The sequence below is a fragment of the Calidris pugnax genome, unplaced genomic scaffold (assembly GCF_001431845.1).
Source record: "Calidris pugnax isolate Ruff unplaced genomic scaffold, ASM143184v1 scaffold38, whole genome shotgun sequence".
NCBI classification, from domain to species: domain Eukaryota; kingdom Metazoa; phylum Chordata; class Aves; order Charadriiformes; family Scolopacidae; genus Calidris; species Calidris pugnax.
In genome coordinates, this window is record NW_015090995.1 from 19,870,384 (window position 1) to 19,890,204 (window position 19,821).

At 42.2% G+C, this 19,821-nt stretch overlaps 1 protein-coding gene across 1 annotated transcript in view; it reads right to left on the reverse strand.

Annotated features, from left to right (window-relative positions):
- Positions 1–2,106: 2,106 nt before the first annotated feature.
- Positions 2,107–19,821, reverse strand: part of DOCK11 (dedicator of cytokinesis 11) — a 105,936-nt gene continuing 88,221 nt past the window's right edge. Inside the window, exons 42-54 of the mRNA XM_014954935.1 lie at positions 18,669–18,851; positions 17,887–18,000; positions 15,360–15,575; positions 15,221–15,278; positions 13,796–13,902; positions 12,706–12,828; positions 11,695–11,808; positions 10,382–10,528; positions 8,762–8,972; positions 8,245–8,435; positions 7,515–7,615; positions 5,969–6,107; positions 2,107–3,446 (exon numbers count right to left, since the gene is read on the reverse strand). Of these exons, the coding sequence (XP_014810421.1) occupies positions 3,324–3,446; positions 5,969–6,107; positions 7,515–7,615; positions 8,245–8,435; positions 8,762–8,972; positions 10,382–10,528; positions 11,695–11,808; positions 12,706–12,828; positions 13,796–13,902; positions 15,221–15,278; positions 15,360–15,575; positions 17,887–18,000; positions 18,669–18,851 (1,827 nt within the window). The 3' untranslated portion in view covers positions 2,107–3,323. The remainder of the gene's footprint in view (positions 3,447–5,968; positions 6,108–7,514; positions 7,616–8,244; positions 8,436–8,761; positions 8,973–10,381; positions 10,529–11,694; positions 11,809–12,705; positions 12,829–13,795; positions 13,903–15,220; positions 15,279–15,359; positions 15,576–17,886; positions 18,001–18,668; positions 18,852–19,821) is intronic.

Below are 19,821 nucleotides of genomic sequence, written 5' to 3' on the forward strand. Positions count from 1 at the left end.
GCCTGCTGTGAAGTCCATGGGGCTGTCTCTACAGGAAGGGAAAACAAGTGTATTTTATCTGCTTTGAGACATAAGGTGCTATGCTTATGTAAATTCTTATTCTATACCAAAATACTGTGTGGTGTATGTTCAAAAGGCTTCTGGAACAAAATCAGTATGTTACACACTACAGGTCCATGTTTTTCCATTTGTTGGTGTATCATCTCATGAAAATTTCTGTTATCAGAAGAAATTTAGAACATTGACTAGCATGTAGAAATATATCCTTGGCTGACAGTAAATTCTGCGTTCCAGATTTTTTTTGGGGGGGAAAGAAATGTAAATCTGAAATCATTTGTCTTAAAATACTACTTTCCAATCTCTCTGCGGAGAGGAAAGGAGGAAGTCAAAGAGGAGACAAAATGTTTACGCTTTGCTTGCACTATTTAGGTGTATAAATCTCTAAAAGCATGTTCTGGTACATAAACTGCTGGCAGGCCCTGTGTTGCTTTATATGTCCGATTAGCAAACAATTTGGCTCTAACACGTACCAAACACACTGAGAGTAGCCAAGTGCTCTTAATCCTCACGGACAGATACTTTATCCTATTTCTCCTCCTTTTATGCAAAATTACCAACACATCCGTTCTGAAGACTCGGCGGGTCATTCTGCAGTTTTGCAGCAAAAGTAATCAGAGGTGTACGTATAAAATATGTACGTGTAGCTATACTGATGTATTGAAAGAGCTGCAATTTGGAATATATCTACTAATTTTTACAGACCAAAAAAAATCTCCTGCCATTCCTCAGGCAGAATAAGAAAAACAAAAGTGTTAATGAAGAATAAACATTTATATTCTTCCAAAAAAAGGTGAAGTACCCAATGTGAGCACTGCTTGACACATGAAGTGTGTCATGACATGACATGAAACAGGCACATATATAGTACACTCCCCACATATATCTACGAATTAAGCTATTTCGGCCAGAAATAAGGAAAAATCTGGAGGAGTTCTTTAAACTAGGACAATTATGCCAGAAAAGAATAGGAAGAGAAAATGCGAACAACTTCTTGGTACCGCTGTCCAGATATAGCTGTAAAATATATAATGATCCCTCCCTATCATTTCTAGATTGGTGAAAATTTAAAGAAAAAACAAGCTGGTTTGTTACCAGTCTTTTTATAGCCCATCTAAAAAAAAAAAAAAAAAATTATTGGAGATTTTTTCATTAAAAATCCAGTGGAATTATTTACCTGCAGGACAGAAGGCAAATCCTTAGGGCATGGTCATTTTTGTTATTCATCAAAACTGCATAAAAGCATGCATTCTGAACTCTACTGACTGTATATATTCTAATTGGACAGGCATGAAATACTTTTTTTGGCTGAACTGCTGAGACAGCTTTCCCGTATATTAAATTGAAATGACAGGACAACTCCAATACGAACGATAAATTGAGAAGTTCAGATAAAAAATTCATCCTGGACCATTAAAGACCAGGCGAAGATATGAGTAAGAATTTCACTGGAATTTCAGTAAAAATGAGGAATAGCCATTAAAAAAAATCAGCCCACAATGTTAGTTCAGAAATTAAAGACATCAAAACCCATGAATAAGAACTTCACTGCAATTCTCCACACATCTCACCATTGCTGACTGTACCCAAGATATGCCTTTACTACCAACATCGAGAGTTTAACTGGCTCCAAAAAGATCTTGTAACGTATCCACTGTTCAAACAGCTTCACCACCTTTTAGGAAAGCAGTTTGGAAAACTCTCACTATCTGCCTTTAAATATTATTTGCTGAAAGACGAAAATCAATAAGGTGGCGACTGCATTTAAACAACATCCTAGTCTCTCTTCCTCTTTCTGTTAAGCTAAATTTAGAGCCTGCCTGGCATAGAAGCGCACACAAGCAGAAGTGTGGTCTGTGACACAGGCACATCTGTATTTTGCTAGCAACAGCTAATGGCTGAATTTATGGATCACGCATTATTTTCTCAGACGACAATTTTAGCTGTTTAGAATCATGCATAATAAGCATTTTGAAATGTTGGCCCAGTTATGATTTGAAGATAATTTTTTGTTACAGAAAGTAGGAGCTTAACATTGTATAGACACGATAGCCAAGCTAAATACCCAGATGGAGCCCTTTTATTATAAGCATTTTGTTACATATCCTTGAAAAACCCCATCTACTGGAACTACTGGAACCATATTTACAATTAATGGGATTTTGAAAAGCACAGATTTTATAAATGTTGCTGGATAAAAGAATTACTGATGTTTTCTTCTTCCTGCTTTGGGGAGGGGAAGAAGTAATAAAAGAATTCTGGAAAAGACATTTTCTCCAGCCAGCAGGACAAAAATAACAGGCTTTCAGAAAACAGATCTGTTTAAAAGGAGGGAACATGCATGTCATCTGATGTTAAAAAAAAACTTCATTTTTTTATGAGTTATTCTGACGTGCTGCCTTCTTTATTTTTTTAAAGCACACCTCAAAGTTTATCATAATTTTTCTGAAAGATGTTAAAGCATTTTATAATTTCCAACTCAATTTAAGGTGTCTTCAGAGTTTACATTTGTGTGAGACCATGAGTGGTAAATAGGAAAACTTGTGTCAAATGACAAATCTCTTATGTTGTCCTCGGTGAGTAGAATCCATCCTCCTGCAGCCGCAAAGGGTGAGCCAAAACTGAAATCAGCTACAGCAAACTCAGCTCTCAGGGAGGTTACTTTAGAACTATCTGCTCAGAGGATGTACAAAAATTACCATTTCTGATTTAGGTTTTAGTTATTCCAGACTAGGGCAAGTTTACTCTTCTTGTCTGAGTGCAATGAGGGCACCTGGACCCCAAAGTCACTTTTTAGATGAGGAAGGTCTCTTAATACTGACTACAATTTCCCCTTCGACAGAGCTTTTAGCAGCAACTATGATATAATGCTAATTTCTGTATACTCCATGCTCCTTCTATTTACAAAGTTCTTTTACATTTTATTATATTCCATTGTACAACTTTACACAGTACCATTACTGTTTCAATTCATAGTTCAGCAATTCCATACATACTTCCATAACCGCCTTTCCGTGTCCTGTTATACATTTAGCTTAAAAAAAAAAAAAAATTAGTAGAAAACAAGCACAGTGGTGCAATGTCCAGGCACTTTCAATGCTGCTCAGCAAAAGAAGCAAGCACCCTGTTTGAAAGCATAGCAACTTTTTTTTTGGGGGGAAAAAAAAAAACCCAACCGAATCTTTGCTCATCGTGGATTTCCTTAAACATCCTTTCTACAGTTCCAAGGATTCCTGAGAAAGCTCTGTAAAATACGGGTGATATGTTTATATTTCAGCAGTGGGTCTGAGGGAACAGTAACTTCCATCACCAGATGTTCCGCTGATGGCACAGAAGACGTGTAGGGAGTCGTGCATCCACGGCGAATGCATCGTGTCCTCCTGGTAGATCTAGACAAAACAAAATACTTGCAAATTCAGTAAAAGTTTCAGTTGTTATAATCAAGCTGTTTAAGAAAGGCATGCAAAAGAGATAGCCAACCTTGTCTTCAAAGCTGTTTCGCAAAGGCAGCATAACAAAAAAAAATGAGAAAGAAGAGTAATTTAGCAATTTCTGCAGTATTCATGTATACACCGTTCTGTGTATTACTGGATTATTTTTAGTTACAACTATCCAGTGTAGGAAAGAGACAATTGTCCATACAGCAATTTTTGATTATATCTTAGCAGTGGCAGAATTCTAACAGTGTTTTTTGGTAAGCACAGGGAGTTCCTGCAGCTAAACCCAGCAAACGTTCACTGCTGTGGGGCAAGATTTTGGGCTTTATCACCCAAAGGAAGGTCTTACAGCCCAGGATCTACATGGACCATCTGAGCTGCTCTCGAGCTGGAGCTGTGTTTGTGTCTCACCCTCTGGTTCACCCATCAATAAGTCAGCTAACAATTCAGTCAGCCTGAATTTACATTAGTAAAACTGTGATTACTGGCATCAAAAACGGACTCTGGGCATCTAGTTTTCTGCCACTCGCTGAGGCTTCCTCTACCTGTTGTTTGGCTGGAGTTTATCAATTGTTTTGTGTTTACATTTCCCTAATTTAAAATATCTGCAGACAGGCCACAGGCTGACCCCACATTTGCCCCACCATCTCAAACCAGTTGCGCTGCCTGTCGTGTTTTGGGGCACTGACCGTATTTAGAAAAGCATAGGTTATTTGTAACACGAGCCCCAAATTAATGTAATATACTTTTTAAGTTCAACTGTGTAATTTTGCAGAAGAGCAAAACGTTTTCCATTAAGTTTAATTTGTTAGATACTAAGGTAATTTCACGGCAATACAAAGTTCAAGCCAGCAGCTATCTAAATAATGTTGCCTTTTGACCTAATGTAAGACGAAAGTGAAAAGTATATCCTTCCCAGCAAGGCCTTCACTTCGACATTCCAGTTGCTCTAATATTTTGCCCATTAACCAAAGACAACACCACAGTGAATTTGTAAATCTATCTATATCATGGGGAGTGCTTTAACAATCCTTCTTTGTTCTAAGATAATCTCAACTATTATACGACGGCGGGGCAGAACTGAGTGATTTGTTTCTGATTTGACTATTGCAGAATTCTGAAACCACAAAAGTTCCAGCAGCTGCATGCAAATTAAATGCCTTGGAAAGGTTTACTTGCAAAGAGCTTAGAATAAGCAGGTGGCAACTCCTGTGAATGAACACTGGCCAAAACTCACCAGTGGAAGGTATATAGTAGGTGATGTACAGGAAAAAATGCACGACGAATGTGCAAAATTCATCGTTTTCACACTAAGAAAATGGTGGTCATGAGCAGAATAAGAGGGAAATAACAAAAGCAAGGGGGATGCAGCAGTCACTTATTCTCAAACGCATCCTCCCTTGCATTCCTATAAAAAAATTCAGCCCCATCATGAGACTGTTTCCCTGAGATGAAATTGTACTCTTCCAAAATAAGACTCTGTTTGGTTCCTAGAAGCATTGTTTTATTGTAAATAAGCCTAATGTACAAATAGCAGCCTGGTGCAGTTGTATTATTTTGCCCATTTTTGCATTCATTTGAACAACCGCTCAACTTACTGTGGGATTTGCCTATATATTTTTTAGCAACTGAAAATGTTGCAGTTTTAATTAAGTCACACACGGACTGTATGTGGAGTAACGGGGAGATTTTGAAAATGTCCTTCTACATTTCAAGAACTATCAATCACAATGCAGTCTGCACTGTTCATCTTATGGGCTTGATAATATAAATCTACAATGAGCTTTCTTTTTAAAGAACAGAAGCACGGGGATTCCTTCAGAAAGACAGTTTTCATCTAATTTCACATCACGATACTGGGAAGACGTGCAACAGTTCTTTGAATCTCTCACCTCTCTGATGCTACCCTTCAAATGTATTTTCCTAGAGAGATCCGAAAAAAATACTAAAACATAAGTCAGATACATTATTACTTTATATTTCAAACTAGATTTTAACCGCATATAAATAGCACGTTGGCACTAGGCCAAAGTTGAAAGAAAACAGACTTTTTATTAAAATAAATAAATAAATAAAAGAACTTAAGATGGATATAACTCAGGAAATGGAAATTTTTGCAGATGATTTTTTTCCTGTGACTTATCACAGGGTTCTTACGATGTAGAAAACATGAGACAAAAAACCTGGCGTAGGATTTCTGATGAACACAGCGGCCAGGAAACTAATGGTACGTGTCAGCAAAGGCTCCACCCTGAAGCACACTGTGTATGAACCCCAGGCTGAGACCCTCTACCAACAGAAACCCCTTTTAGGAATCCACCAAGTGTATCATTTACTTTTCATGTTCAGTGACTGGCGTTTTTATATCTAGCTAAATAACATGAAGATCGATCAAGTTTTCAATGAGTTTTGAGCATGAGCTGGTCCCAAGCAGAGAGCACCACCGCGGTGGGCTCCAGCCATGCCCTACGTGCCTGTTCGTGGATGATGTCAGAAAGCTCTTTCACCATATCCCGGAAGTTTGATTTCAGCCCCTCATGGTACTCCGCTTGATCCTCCTTAATGAGTCGTTCGTTGAGCTCCAGAGCAATTCCACAGGCTTGTATAAACTTCCTGGGGGAGGAAAGGAATGAGCTTTGCCATTACAATAGCCCAGTCATCTTCCAAAGCAAACAACCCAATAGATAGGCAAATCTCTTCCACCTCCCCACCCTCTTTTTCTGTTTGGGACAAGCCACCTTCTAGGAAGGTCCCTGGCACAGTGGGTGAGGGCATGGGGGAGGGACTGCAACACAGGTACTAGGCTTTCAGCTGGAGCTCCTTCAAGCCTGGGTCCTCAGAAGATGGTGGTCTCACACCTTCAGCTCGGGCTGTAGAACCACACACAAGCTTGCAGACCCCAGCAAAGCCCAGCCAGCAGAGCAGAGGGTGGTCAGGCCCAGGGGAGACAGATTTGGATGGATGTGATGGACCACATGTGCTTGAGGTCAAGTTGCTAACAAAGAGCAGGCACACCCTCCAGAGGGAAATCTAGGTCAGGGAGAGCTGTAATATTGTTTTCTTGGCACTATTACTCATTTTCTTCACTTTGTTTCACACACTGATTTTTTGTTCATTATAGACTATAATGAAAATAGATGCAGAAGTGGGATTTTCTGGGATTTTTTTGCAGGAAATAGAGATTGTGTTTGTGCTTCTGGCTACACTGCAAGCCTGGAAAGTAAAACCCCCTTCCCTCTGTTCTGCATCCACATGTGGCAGGTTTGCAGGGATTGTGCCTTTCTTTGTTCCATGCTTTGCTACGTCACTCCGTACGCTGAAGGAAAATAGGATTGGCCCAAATGCTGCCTTCCCTGTACAGTATCCAACAAGCAAAACAGGAGCTACCAGCACCTAGAAATGACTCCAGGAGCTGGTGGGCAACTGGTTGCTCCCAAGGAGTTCAGAAAATAGTGTGGGAAAGGCACATGATCCTGAGGTGAAGCAGGAGCTGCCTGATTATATCCTGGGGGCCACTTTCAAGTGGGAGGTAAAACCTACCCTAAGGGACAGGAGTTAAAAAAAGACCTGTGTGAGTCCTATCACTTTAATAATTAGCAACAGAAACAAGAATGCTGGTCCCCCATAAAGTGGGAAGGGATTTGCTTTAAAATATTTCAAGTTTGTCATTACATAGTAAAAAAATCTGTTTCAAAAGATTGGGAAACAATGCACAGTATGAAAGATTCCTGAGCACAAGAGTGTCAGACCTCTGGCTTTCAAACACACTTTCTTCACACTGTAACCTCCAATACCCACTCGCAGGGAGATCACAGCCCTGAGTTTAGGAACTCTTGACATACATCATTACATTGGCTTTTTCCCTCTGTCTGAGCACCCATAACCCTCTGAGACCTGCACCTTTATGAGGCACACCTGAGCATTCAGCATCTGCTGATTTTGGAGACAGACAAAAACATAAGAAAAGCAAGTACCACGTTCCAGCCAGCTGGCTAGTTTTGATTACATCAGAAATCCTACCTGAACATTTCTTTTAACTCATTCACTTTCTTAGGAGAATATTTGCTGGACTGGCTGTCACTTAGGAAAGCTCTGGCATAGGCCAAAGGGCCAGCATTAACCTAGAACCAAAGAAGAAAGAAATCATTTATGCTAGAACTTCTGTTGAGTTGTTAAAGGAAGTTATGAAGGGAATAACAGGGTTTTTTTTAATTTTATTTTTTTTTTTCCAAGAATCATTATCATATTATTTGAATGCCACCAGTTCTGCATTACTAATGTCACCGGAGGCACCTGAAGATTCAAAACTTGAGTATTAGTTTTTCCATCTGGTTTTTTTTTATTTTTAAGACCGAAAGATAAAGAGGGATTAAAAAAGAGAGATGCAAACTGTTTCCTCATACTTTCCTCTTATTTCTGTTTGGAAAAGCAGTGTGATCTGAGTCTTAAGGCCATTTATCCAGCTGAAGAAGTCAGCCTCACAAAAAGATTATTTGTGCCTGATTTTTTATTTACTGTACAGTCTTCAAGAATTAAATCCATTTCAGCATTACACTGGACTCGACACCGCAAACATCCCTGGCCACAACACTAATTAGCTAATGGAGGCGGCAGGGCAAGCCGTGCTGGCAGGGCGATGGCTGCGGTGCTGCCAACGAGGCAGTTAATGATTTCTGGAAAGTAAATGTGAAAACCCGACTCACCCTGGGGTGCGTATATAATGCAATTTTAAAAGGGACACAGGTCTCACCTGCACAGAGACACAGCCCTGCAGTTTGAGCTGCAGCTGAATCATGTCAACGTCAGCAGCGGAGCAGAGCTTCTGCAGCTCCGCCGTCTTGTCTTTGATTTCATCAGTGGCAACATCAATTGGTTTTAAATTAACCTGATGTTCGTAATTGACCGGAATTCTCTTCTTTACGTATGGGAAGGAGTTGGAAGCTAGGAGAAAGAGCAAAGGAAGTTTATAGATTGAAAAGTCATGCAGCAAATAGGAGGTCTCTTTTGTAGATCCTTGCCCTCAGGGTTTCACTCGGTAACTAAAATCCTGAACAAGGCTATAATTTATTAGCACGATTTATTAATCTGTAAAAATTTGCACATTGAAATATAAGGTGAATTCCCCCTATCAAACAGAATGTTGTCACCACAATTCTGATTAAGTAGCTGAGAGAATTTCTGACTCTTTTGGGATATTTCTATGAGCTAAAAGAATCTAAAAATAGTTGCTGATACATAGAGTCTCATGTTCAGATGCTTGTACTTACTAGTTAGAATGGTCCTTTTTTTACACTGTTCTTCCACGCTGCCGTGCTTTTTTCCAGATAAAGTGTAAGGAGTTTCAAATACAAATCTGTTGATGTTATGGTTTCTTTCAAATTCAGTCTTTCTTTCAGAAATTTCTTTATCTTCAAAATAGGGCTTCACGTAAGTCACTTGAATATGGGCATACTTCGGATCAAGGTCTTTAATGTTGACCTGTGATATAAGAGGGTTAGTTACTAGAAAAACAAAGGTTAATAAATTAACTTTATAATTGGTGAATTTATCTACTTGGACCTGATTTAATCTGATTCCCTGCCAACCCAGCCCCATCGCATGCTGGCAAATGTCATAAAAAACACTCCCTTTGACCTCGTTTGTGGTGGCAAGGCCATCAACCACCGTCAACCACACAGGACAACAAGGGGTGGCACAGGAAATACATCATCTAGGGCCAAATAAGGTGCATCTGGAACAGGCAGTCATATCACCCTACCCACCAGCGCAGCACATGCCTGAGTTACTTAATCCTCCTAATCTGACCCTGTTGCTTCCAGGCCATGAGCTGATGCTCATGCAGTGCTGCACTGTGCATGCAGATCTGCAGGCTGCCACACACCCAGCTTTGGGATCACCAAGCATCGTCTTCAGCAACCCAAGACATATCTATGGGTGCAACCTGAAGGTTGTGAACAGCCCTTACAGGGTCCATAAATGGATAGTCCATAGGGACATATCTCCTATTAGTTATAGGGACATATCTCACAGGTGATAGGACAAGGGGAAATGGCCTCAAGTTGCACCAGGGGAGGTTCAGGTTGGATATTAGGAAAAATTTTTACGCTGTGAAAGGGTTATCCAGCATTGGAATGGGCTGCCCAGGGAACTGGTTGAGGCACCATCCCTGGAGGTGTTCAAAAGACGGGTTGACATGGTCCTCAAGAATATGGTTTAGTGATTTTTTTTTTATTATTATTGCTTATTTCTTATTTATTTTTTTGTCAGAGTTAGGTTGATGGTTGGACTAGGTGATCTTTAAGGTCCCTTCCAACCTAGACGATTCTATGATTCTATGAAAGGAAGGAGTTACAGTGCAAGGCCATGAAAGATTTTCTTCTAGACTTGTGCTGTGAAAGTAACAAGAAGTAGCTCCGCTTCCATCTGCTTTCATCTGCTCCTCTGCGCTGGCTCCTGATGCCTCCCAACAATGAGGCTTACTGAGATATGGATTACAATTGCCCATATCTAATTCCCAACTCTTTATTTCCACCTTGGAGCAGCCAGATCAGCACCAAAACTTGTCAAGCTACGCAACACAGCAGCACGAGGATGCACGGAGGCTGCTGGACACAGGTGCTTGTAAGAGGGCAGAAGACAGGGCTGACTCCTCCGTTCCTCCTGGCAGAAGGAAGGGATGCTCTGTCACCTCCATCTTCAGCTCCACAAGAGCAAAGCTCATCCTTCTGTGCCCCGCTGGCACAGAGCTTACAGCAGCACAGTCCCAGGCCCTGAACAGTATTTGAATACAATCGATATTTTTGTCCCATTCATCAGTGCCTTCTCTAGCACGTGGCCCTGGTGTTCACTGCTCATTGCCTTTCGTTACTTATTTTCATGCAGTTTACCTTGTCAGAATCCTGGATAATTTTTACAGTCTCCGACCCAAATTTTTCTCCATAAAGTTTAAGAAGTCTAAAGGAGATCTCGGAGAGGCCTGTCAGCTTGGGTTCCTTATAGATGTATTCCTTCCCGTCTTCTTCTTCAAAGAATGCCTAGCATTAATCACAAACAAGTAGTGAGGAATAGCTGGGCTTCTTCACTTGGAAAACTTTATTTTAGATTTGCTCTTTGAAAGCAACTTTCTACTAATAGTCTCAAATGTCAAGACAGTTTAGAAGGCTAAGGCTTGCCTTAAGTCTGAACTAGGCCCGTTTAATAGGTTCCGTCAAAAATTGTGTAAAAAATCATAACATTCCTCAACCAACACAAACGAGTCATCGCTGAGCACAAAGGCTTGAGTATGACCAGTGAGAAATCTAAACAATGTGGAAGTCTGGCCAGTGGTTGACTTTTAGGAAGGCTGGAATGAGGCAAACAGGAGCAAAACCACAAAAACAAGGCACAGAGAAGGAGCAGAAAGACACATGTATTGAAGAAGGCCTGACAGCAGAGCCACCAGAAAAGCATAAAGAGAAGGATTTTGTGTAGGCTGAGAGGGACTTCAAGCAATAAAGACAGAAATGTGTTCCCTCTGCTTTCATTCCTCGTGTATTCAGGGAATTGGAACTTGGTGTATTTGCTGTAAACAGAGAAAAAATTGCATTAAAGGTCGTGCCTGCATCACCAGTCCTCCCTGCAATGGAAACAGCATGAAAGCTTCATGCTTTGGTGAGCTGTTCCAGAGGTTGTGACAGAGTGCTAGAACTGTCTCTGTGAAGCTGGCATGTAAAGCCAGTAAAGCTTTAAAGTGCATAACTGGATCAAATACAGGTTGTCAGGATGAGACATTACATAGCTTGAGTTAGGAGCTGATCCAGTTACTTCTACAGCTTCTAGAAAGCCAAGCTAGCAGTTGTTTCCTTTTATCTATTGCTAACCTTATTTACTTTCTACATATCCAAAGCTGAAGATAAGATTAGGACAAAAATAAAACATGTTTGCTTCAGCAAAAGTCAATACTTAGATATGTTCCGTGTGTATAATGACTCTGGTCTTCAAAGCTACAGACCCAGGATGGTTTCAGGGGTACTGATCATAAACTTTATTAGAAGTCAAGTGCTCCTTGAGAGAGAAAGAAGCCCTCAGCTCAGGGGTGTGATACTGAACCGCTCAGGGAGGGGAGCCCACAGGCTTTTCAGCTTCAGGTCTGATGGAGCAGCAGGTCCAGGAGCCAGGACGCCTGGTGAGGGGAAGCTGGTGAGACAGTCTATATACTTACTTGTCCATAAAAGGCCACTCTGAAAAAGGTGCCAAGAAGCCTCTTCCTTGAGTGCATTACTTCCAATATCTTCGCATATGCTCCGTGAAGCGTCCTGTACAGCTGAGTAAGTTTCTGGAAATCAAATCTTGACATCACTAAAAGCAGGATTTTGCAAGCGGGAAGTTTCTAGCTATCACTGGAAGCTACTGAAATATCTGAACACAATCTTTTGGGAGAATTCAAACGTGAATTTCTAAAGAGGTTGAGCTCATGCAGTTTCCTTTGAAAAGCTTCAGTCCTAAGCGCGTGCTAAGCTTCTGGTATGAAGGGTACTGCAGACAGCAGTTAACGTCACCGTCCTTAGAGAGAAGGCTGAGCTGCTCTCTCAGCATGGTCCCTGACTGAGCCTTTAAGGGTAGAGCAGCCGGCAGCATTTTAGCCAGAAATACTTTTTTTTGATTAAAAACAGCTTTATGATGGAAAAAATAGATCAATGCTTCCCCTAGCTTCAGTTATAGAGTTGGATGCTGTCCTGATGTGGAGGAGGGTCATGGGAGAGGGGAGTGTGATTGAGCAGTGAGCAGCAGCCTCGCAAAGCAGGTGTGGGGAAGGAGCAAGGCCAGGGCTGGTAACAGCTTCTTCCTTCCTCTCCTCTTGCCACTGAATTACCTCCAGATCTACTCCTTTCTCTGAACCATTCTCACTCTGTTTTTAACTCTTACAATACTCAAGTCTCAAAAAGAATCTGGCTTTGACAAACATATGGGATGATGAAAGCTTTTTTTAGGGGAAGGAAGGTGAGAATTATTCAGTAAACACGAGTCTTCTGTGTCTTTAGCTTTAATAATTACCCTCCAGACCATTGCTTTCACTAATTTGTTTAATTACCATCAATGAAGCACAGTGTGCTCTTTACTGACACCAATTCATTAACTCATAACCTCAAAAACTAAAAAGCATCTTGTTTGTTTCTTAGTTTCTTGATCTAGGAAATCACCTGATGGGTGCAAACTAGTTCCAAATGCCTACCTCAAATTCACGCCGCTTTTCATAAATAGGAATGATCAGTTTGGAAACTTCAGAAATTGTTTCATAACGCTCTGCTTTCCACAGGCCATCTACACATTGCTCCAGCAGCTCCACCAGAACTTCCTATGAGAGCAACCAAGTGGATGTTGTTAATGACAGTCCAAGTTACAAGAGAAAAACATTTTAATTTCAGGTACCTTAACAGTTCCCAATATAAGTAGCCACACCATGTGTGTTCCTGGCCTTTCCAAAGGTATTCTCTTTTTTTTTTTTTTTGGAGGGGGGAGAGCAAGGACAAGTTCTTTTTTAAAAGTTCATTCATTCTTTATGAATCATTAGCACAAGCGCCAGCAAGTATATTTTTTGGTTATTTATGCCAGGAGAATGCCAAAACTCTTGGAGGGTATGGAGATGACAGCACCAGAAGTCAGAAATACATGTCTAAAAATCACATACAAGGAATATACGTGCAATAGCAGTGGGATGTGATGCTAAGAATCCTCAAGCCTAGTCTTGATGAATGGGCAATTGGGCAGCTGGGCTGCAAGGCCACCTTGCTCAGCCACATGGCCCACCCAACACAGGTGTACAAGGACGGTGCAGAAGTAATCGTCAGACTTTATGACTCACGGGAGGATCTACCCACTTCCCCAGTGCTCTGCTGTGGTTTTGGGATTGTTCTGCTAAGGTGGTGTCCTGCAGCACAGCCCTAAGTCAAGGGGAACCTAAGCTGACCTCTCGCTTGGCAGAGCTTGACTTCCATTGTGACCCTCCAGGGAATTATCAAGCTGTGCTGCCCTGTGCTGGCAAAATTAGCATTTGCATAACATGGCAGGCAAAGATTTGGGTGTAGCTTTTTCAGTCTCAGTGCTAGAAAAGCCTTTCAAAGGAACCAAGCACTTACGCCGGTTTTACCTATTGAATTGTACACAGAAAATCCTTCAATGCAGATTTCTCTTGGGAAATTGCCATGGAACAGTCTTCCTTACAAATGCCAGCTCACAACTATAATTTGTTAGAGCTCATGTGAACAAAGTCTAAAAGTCAATCAGTGATCAAATATCCTGTAGTCTGCACTACAGGACCTCACCTCACTGTAATGTACATCCATCATCCCACCATCTTCTTTCATTGCAGCTTCTTCATCAATGTTGGGAGTGATTTTCCTGAAAGCAGTGCACCCACTAGGGAAGAGTTCTGTATTAGAGAAAAGCAAACGGATTAGTGGAATAACCCATCTCAAGTGTGTCATACTTCAATGGCCAGGGGAGCAGTCTAGCTGAAAGAGAAGACCTACGAGTACCAGGGGACCTGACTGCAATTTTTGCTACTGATTTGCTATATGAGACTGACACATCAGAACCTCCACAGCCATTTGCCATGGGAGCCATACTTAGTACAACTAACTAACACCAAGCACAACAGATGTCCCAGTGTCCTATCTGGAAGTCATCTTTGACCAACGCAATGGGCTGCAAACAATGGAAAGTCAGGAAAGAAGGACAAGGGTGTATTTTGGCACGTATATGTAAAGAGTACCAGTGTCAGAGATAATTTAGTGTATTCACTTGATATTCTTTTGGATTTGTTCCTCTTCTTTTTCAGAAGTTCTCTTTCACCACTGGTTGTGGCGAGAAGCCTCCAGGGTACAAAACAAGAATGGCCAACTTTCAATACTCTCCCCTCTGCAGCCCTGTGAAATGTGTATACGTGTCAGAAAAACAAGTCCTGATTTTTCCCAATTAGCCCATACAAAGTACCGAATTTGGAGGGACTCCAACCTCCCTGAGCAAGTGATTTAAGACCTTTCCAGTCAAGGCAGTGCATGCACTTGGATTTTATGCAGCCTTAACTTTCTGAAATGTTTAGTGTCCGTTTCAACAATCAGTTACTTACATGGAAATAAGAATTGGGGTCAATATATCAACTGTGGAAAAGGTATTTAAAACAAAACCTGCAAAGTGGTGTTATTTGAGAACACACAAGTCTGTCCTTGCTTCCTGTTTTGCATTAAACCACAACACTCTGATGTGTTGTTTCTGATTGTTCTTGACATATTTATATAGTTAGGCTGTACTCTCATTTTTTGACTGAATTTTGACTGCTTTATTCGGTACTTTTCTGTACTGCCTATAGTGATACTTCTGATGAACATACTGACAGCCAGTTTTTAACATGGGCTTCCCCTGTGAGCACATTTCCTAATGTAAAATAAAACTGAACATTTAAACTGAGACACGATGTGTCATTTCTATTTTTTTAATTAATAAAGTGCTAACATGACTGTCTAAGCAGACCTGGCCAGCCTAGTAAATGCCTGTGTTTGAAGTCTTGGATTCCTTTCTTAAAATATACTGATTTTCTTCTAGCCTTATCCACTGCATTAATCTTTTTTTCCCCTTTTTAGCTTGTTTCTAAAATAATCACTTACCAAAAAGAGAGAAACTTCTCTTTAAAAATATTCAGATCCCCCCACAAAAGCCATCACTGTGCCTCCCAAACAGCACACACTTACTTTTCCTGTGCAGAAACTCGGCAACGAGGGCTGCTACATGAACATAACACATGGCTGCCTGCGAAGAACAAAGGGAAAATTAAAATGTCATCTGTACAGCTGTCTTGTCGTGCACTTTGTTTTTAATTACACGAATTACCTCTGAAAAGTCTCCGTTTTTGACATGTATCTTTGCCATACTGTCCAGCCACGTTTTCCGGAGCTCTGGGGTACTTGCGTAAGATTTGGCTAAACTGTACTGTAGATCTATCAACATTTCTGGATCCTTTTCATGTTCTTTCATTTGGGCGGTTGCCATAAGCACTGTACGGATTCTCTTTGTCAGATCTTTGACTTCGGAAGGAAAAGCAGTTGCCTGACACAAAACAGATCTAATTAGAAGCAAATACAGAAATAAATGGCGTGCCAGGCTTTGCCAAAGAAAGACCCTTGCTACCCTTTCAGCCAACGCTCCACTTACTGCCAATCTGAGAACGCCGTGGACACGGGAGAGAAGACTAAGTGTAGCTTTTACTTATTGAACTCACACTGCCTGCAGTGCTCAGTATTTCTTGTGTCATTAGAGACATTTTGATCAGGGTGTGCACGGGGCCAGCCTCCCCCAACCATGTGCAGGTTGGTGCTACAGCGAGGCAGGTCCTTCAACATCCTGAGGAGCTGCTGTGAGAGCGGGAGAGAAGGGCCCCGTGCATGCGAAAGGCCCAGGACGGGACCATCAACCAGGCCTCAAGTATGTTTCACGTCATTCAACAGCCATCTTATTGGTCTCTGATGTGGTCACTCTTTAATTCCAACAGAACCAAAGGCATTTGTAGAGCTTCCCACCACAGGAATGTCACCAACAGAGAAAGAAACACAGGCTCCAGTCTGATCCCCTGCTCAGAGCAGGGCCGTCATTGAGTTAGAGCAAAGCTTGTCCAGTTGAGTTTTATAATTCCCAAGGAGAGAAATCCCACCTCCCTTGCTGGGCCCTGCCCCAGGCCTGCACCATGCGCTTGGGAAATAATTTTTTCGTTAAGTCAAGTTGGAATTTCCCTTGCAGTGACTTGTGCCCATTGCCCTTCCACTCCACACCTCCGAGATGAGCCTGATCTCCTCATCTCTGTGACCTCCCTTTTGGCAGTGGGCAGCAGCAGTTGGGTCCCCCTCAGCTCTCCCTCCTCCATGAGGAGCCTGGCTCCCGTTCCCTCTCCTCGGGCTCCTGCTCCTAGCCACCTCGGTGGCTGTGCACGGCCATCCTCTCCAGTGTATTGAAATATCTCTTGTACTCTTGTTTATATAAACACACAAACTGGATATAATGATGTTCTCCTGATGTAAAACATCTGAGGTTCCCATTCTAGCTTGAGGTCACAGGATAATCACAGAGCTGTGAAAACACTTCCCATTTTTCTCTATCCTACCTTGGCAGCTACACTGTGTGCTCTGGAGCAAGCTGCAGTGATGATATATTGTTCAATGGGCTGGGTAGAAGCTGTTAATTCTAGCGCAAAGACAATTATTTTTCCAAAGAAATACAACCATTAATCTCCATTAAAGAGTGCTTTCTTATTTCTGACGCTCAATAAATTAAAAATAATTCCTGCTAATTATGACCTTCAGGCAACAGAAGTACCAGACCCTCCCTTGTCGTTCCTCTCAAGGCTGGAAGTTCTTGGAAAGCTCTTTGGACACCCTTGCAAGCAGTGCACTTTGCAAAGTGCAACCTGAACTGCAGAGCTCCTTCCTCTTGGTGTGAGGCTTCACGGATGGAGCAAACACAGCCCAGTACAAGCTTAGAAGTCATAGCTCCAGTCATTACCCTTACCCTTAAACACATTTTCCTTGAGTGCATCCCCAACCTCTCATTAATGGACGATAGCGCGCGACGTGATTTGAAGTCTCCAACTTACCTTCATAGGCCTGTCACTGTTTGCAAAGTTGTTAATGATGAGCAAGGAGTCCTGAAACCTCGTCCCACCGCTGAGTGCCACATCTGCTATTAATTGGCTCACTGCAATTATTATCTGTTGGGACAGGGTAGGGGCTTTATTTAAATGAGCCCTAATATAGGAGGTTTATCGTCACAGTTACATCAAATGCTCATAGGAAAACATCAAGTCTTTCCCACAGCATAAGCAATGGTAGTTGTTGTTGCTTTGCTGTCACATCTCCCAGTGACTAATACTCTACAGAGGATCAAACCGCTCTGCTGAACAGCAAATTCACAGAATCAACAGTATGACAACACTAAAACAAATCCCTGTTTTTACGTTCTTCTGGGATTCATCAATTATTTTTCCAAAGAAATACAACCATTAATCTCCATTAAAGAGTGCTTTCTTATTTCTGACGCTCAATAAATTAAAAATAATTCCTGCTAATTATGACCTTCAGGCAACAGAAGTACCAGACCCTCCCTTGTCGTTCCTCTCAAGGCTGGAAGTTCTTGGAAAGCTCTTTGGACACCCTTGCAAGCAGTGCACTTTGCAAAGTGCAACCTGAACTGCAGAGCTCCCTCCTCTTGGTGTGAGGCTTCACGGATGGAGCAAACACAGCCCAGTACAAGCTTAGAAGTCATAGCTCCAGTCATTACCCTTACCCTCAAACACGGTTTCCTTGAGTGCATCCCCAACCTCTCATTAACGGATGATAGCGCGTGATGTGATTTGAAGTCTCCAACTTACCTTCATAGGCCTGTCACTGTTTGCAAAGTTGTTAATGATGAGCAAGGAGTCCTGAAACCTCGTCCCACCGCTGAGTGCCACATCTGCTATTAATTGGCTCACTGCAATTATTATCTGTTGGGACAGGGTAGGGGCTTTATTTAAATGAGCCCTAATATAGGAGGTTTATCGTCACAGTTACATCAAATGCTCATAGGAAAACATCAAGTCTTTCCCACAGCATAAGCAATGGTAGTTGTTGTTGCTTTGCTGTCACATCTCCCAGTGACTAATACTCTACAGAGGATCAAACCGCTCTGCTGAACAGCAAATTCACAGAATCAACAGTATGACAATCATAATACAAATCCCTGTTTTTACCTTCTTCTGTGATTCATCAGAACCCAGCTGGCATTCATCTGTCCCCTTAGATATCTACATTTGCTTCAAAAAAACCAACGTTGCAAAAGCAGCTCCAGAAAAATCCTCACTCCTGCCTCAAAGGCAGCTCTTCTTGCTGCCTTGCTTGCCTTCCACCCTGGCCTCCAGGGCAGAGGTGTGCCTTCTGCCTGTGCTTCCAAAAACCCAACAGGCTGGAGTACTCAATAGCAGTATATTTTACCCAAAGGGCCCCGGGCCAATCACTGCCAACAGGAATTAGGCAAAGCCTGGAAATTAAGAGGATTTTTGTCCATATAATGGCAGCAAGATCCTCTGCAGGTATAAGGTGACATAATTATATTGGAATATCTGGTCATTAAGTCTGAGGCGACCCGCTCTCTACCTTTTCCCCAGTCACTGACCTGAAGATGTGTTCTCAGAAATGTTCTCCTTTTGGTGAACTCAAAGTTATTTCTCATCAGGAGATACAGAAGAGCGGAGGCTTCGTTCCTCGTGGAGGACACCTTGGAAGTGCAGCACTTGAGGATCTCGTAGCAGAGCGCAGCGCACATGTTCACCCTTCCCTTGAAAAACGCTGAGGGGAACTTCACAAGAGGCATGCAAAATATGAGAAAATATACCATTAAACCCACATAGCTCAGATGGGCAGGGGCATGGGGTAATGCAGTGGGCTCCAGCCTGGACATCCTCAGTAAAACTTCTTCCAGAGTTTTGAGCCTGAAAGTATTTGTGGGAATGAATTTGAGGCCTATTTTAACCCATGTTTCCTAGAGCAATGTGAACTTTGCTGTCACACTTTTTCTGAGGCCTATTTTAACCCATGTTTTAACCCATGTTTCCTATGAGCAATGTGAACTTTGCTGTCACACTTTTTGGGGGTGTGCTCGTATATGTCCACCTATCCCCTTCCCCAACAACTTTTGGATTCCTTGGCAAATTCTCACCAAATCATACAGACAGAAGTTTTATGTTCTTACAAAAGCCACGAACACCAACAGGGGAACAGAGACGAGAGGTCCCACAGACATTCCCACCAAAGGCTGCCATCTGGGAAATCATAAAAACCTCTGGAGCCCACCCAGAAGCCTGACCGTGCTGGGAAACATGACCTTGAGATGCTCCTACAGCTGCTTCTACACATTGCCCCAAAAAAACCCCCTCAAATCATGACTGTCATCATTCAGGAATGCAAACAAGAGACTTGCTTGTCCCGGCGAGCTTAAAATACACAGTGACCTGCCCTGGCCTCCTGCATGGAGCCATGCCCAGGGAGCAGCAGGATCAAGCCAAACCACAGGGTGAGCTACCTCCATTAGCAATGGTGCTTGGGGATTTGCAGCAGGGCAAAGGAAAGCATACAGGGAAGATCAGCATCCCGTACTGCCGTAGTACGTCTGTCACCTCACCAAAGCACGTCTGCAGGAGCAAGCTCAGCCATGCTTGACAAGCAGATGGCTGAGGGTTGGCCTGCCCCATGCAGGGCTCTCACCAAAGGGGTTGCCACGCATTGGAAGAGGCTGCCCAGGGAAGTGGTGGAGTCGCCATCCCTGGAGG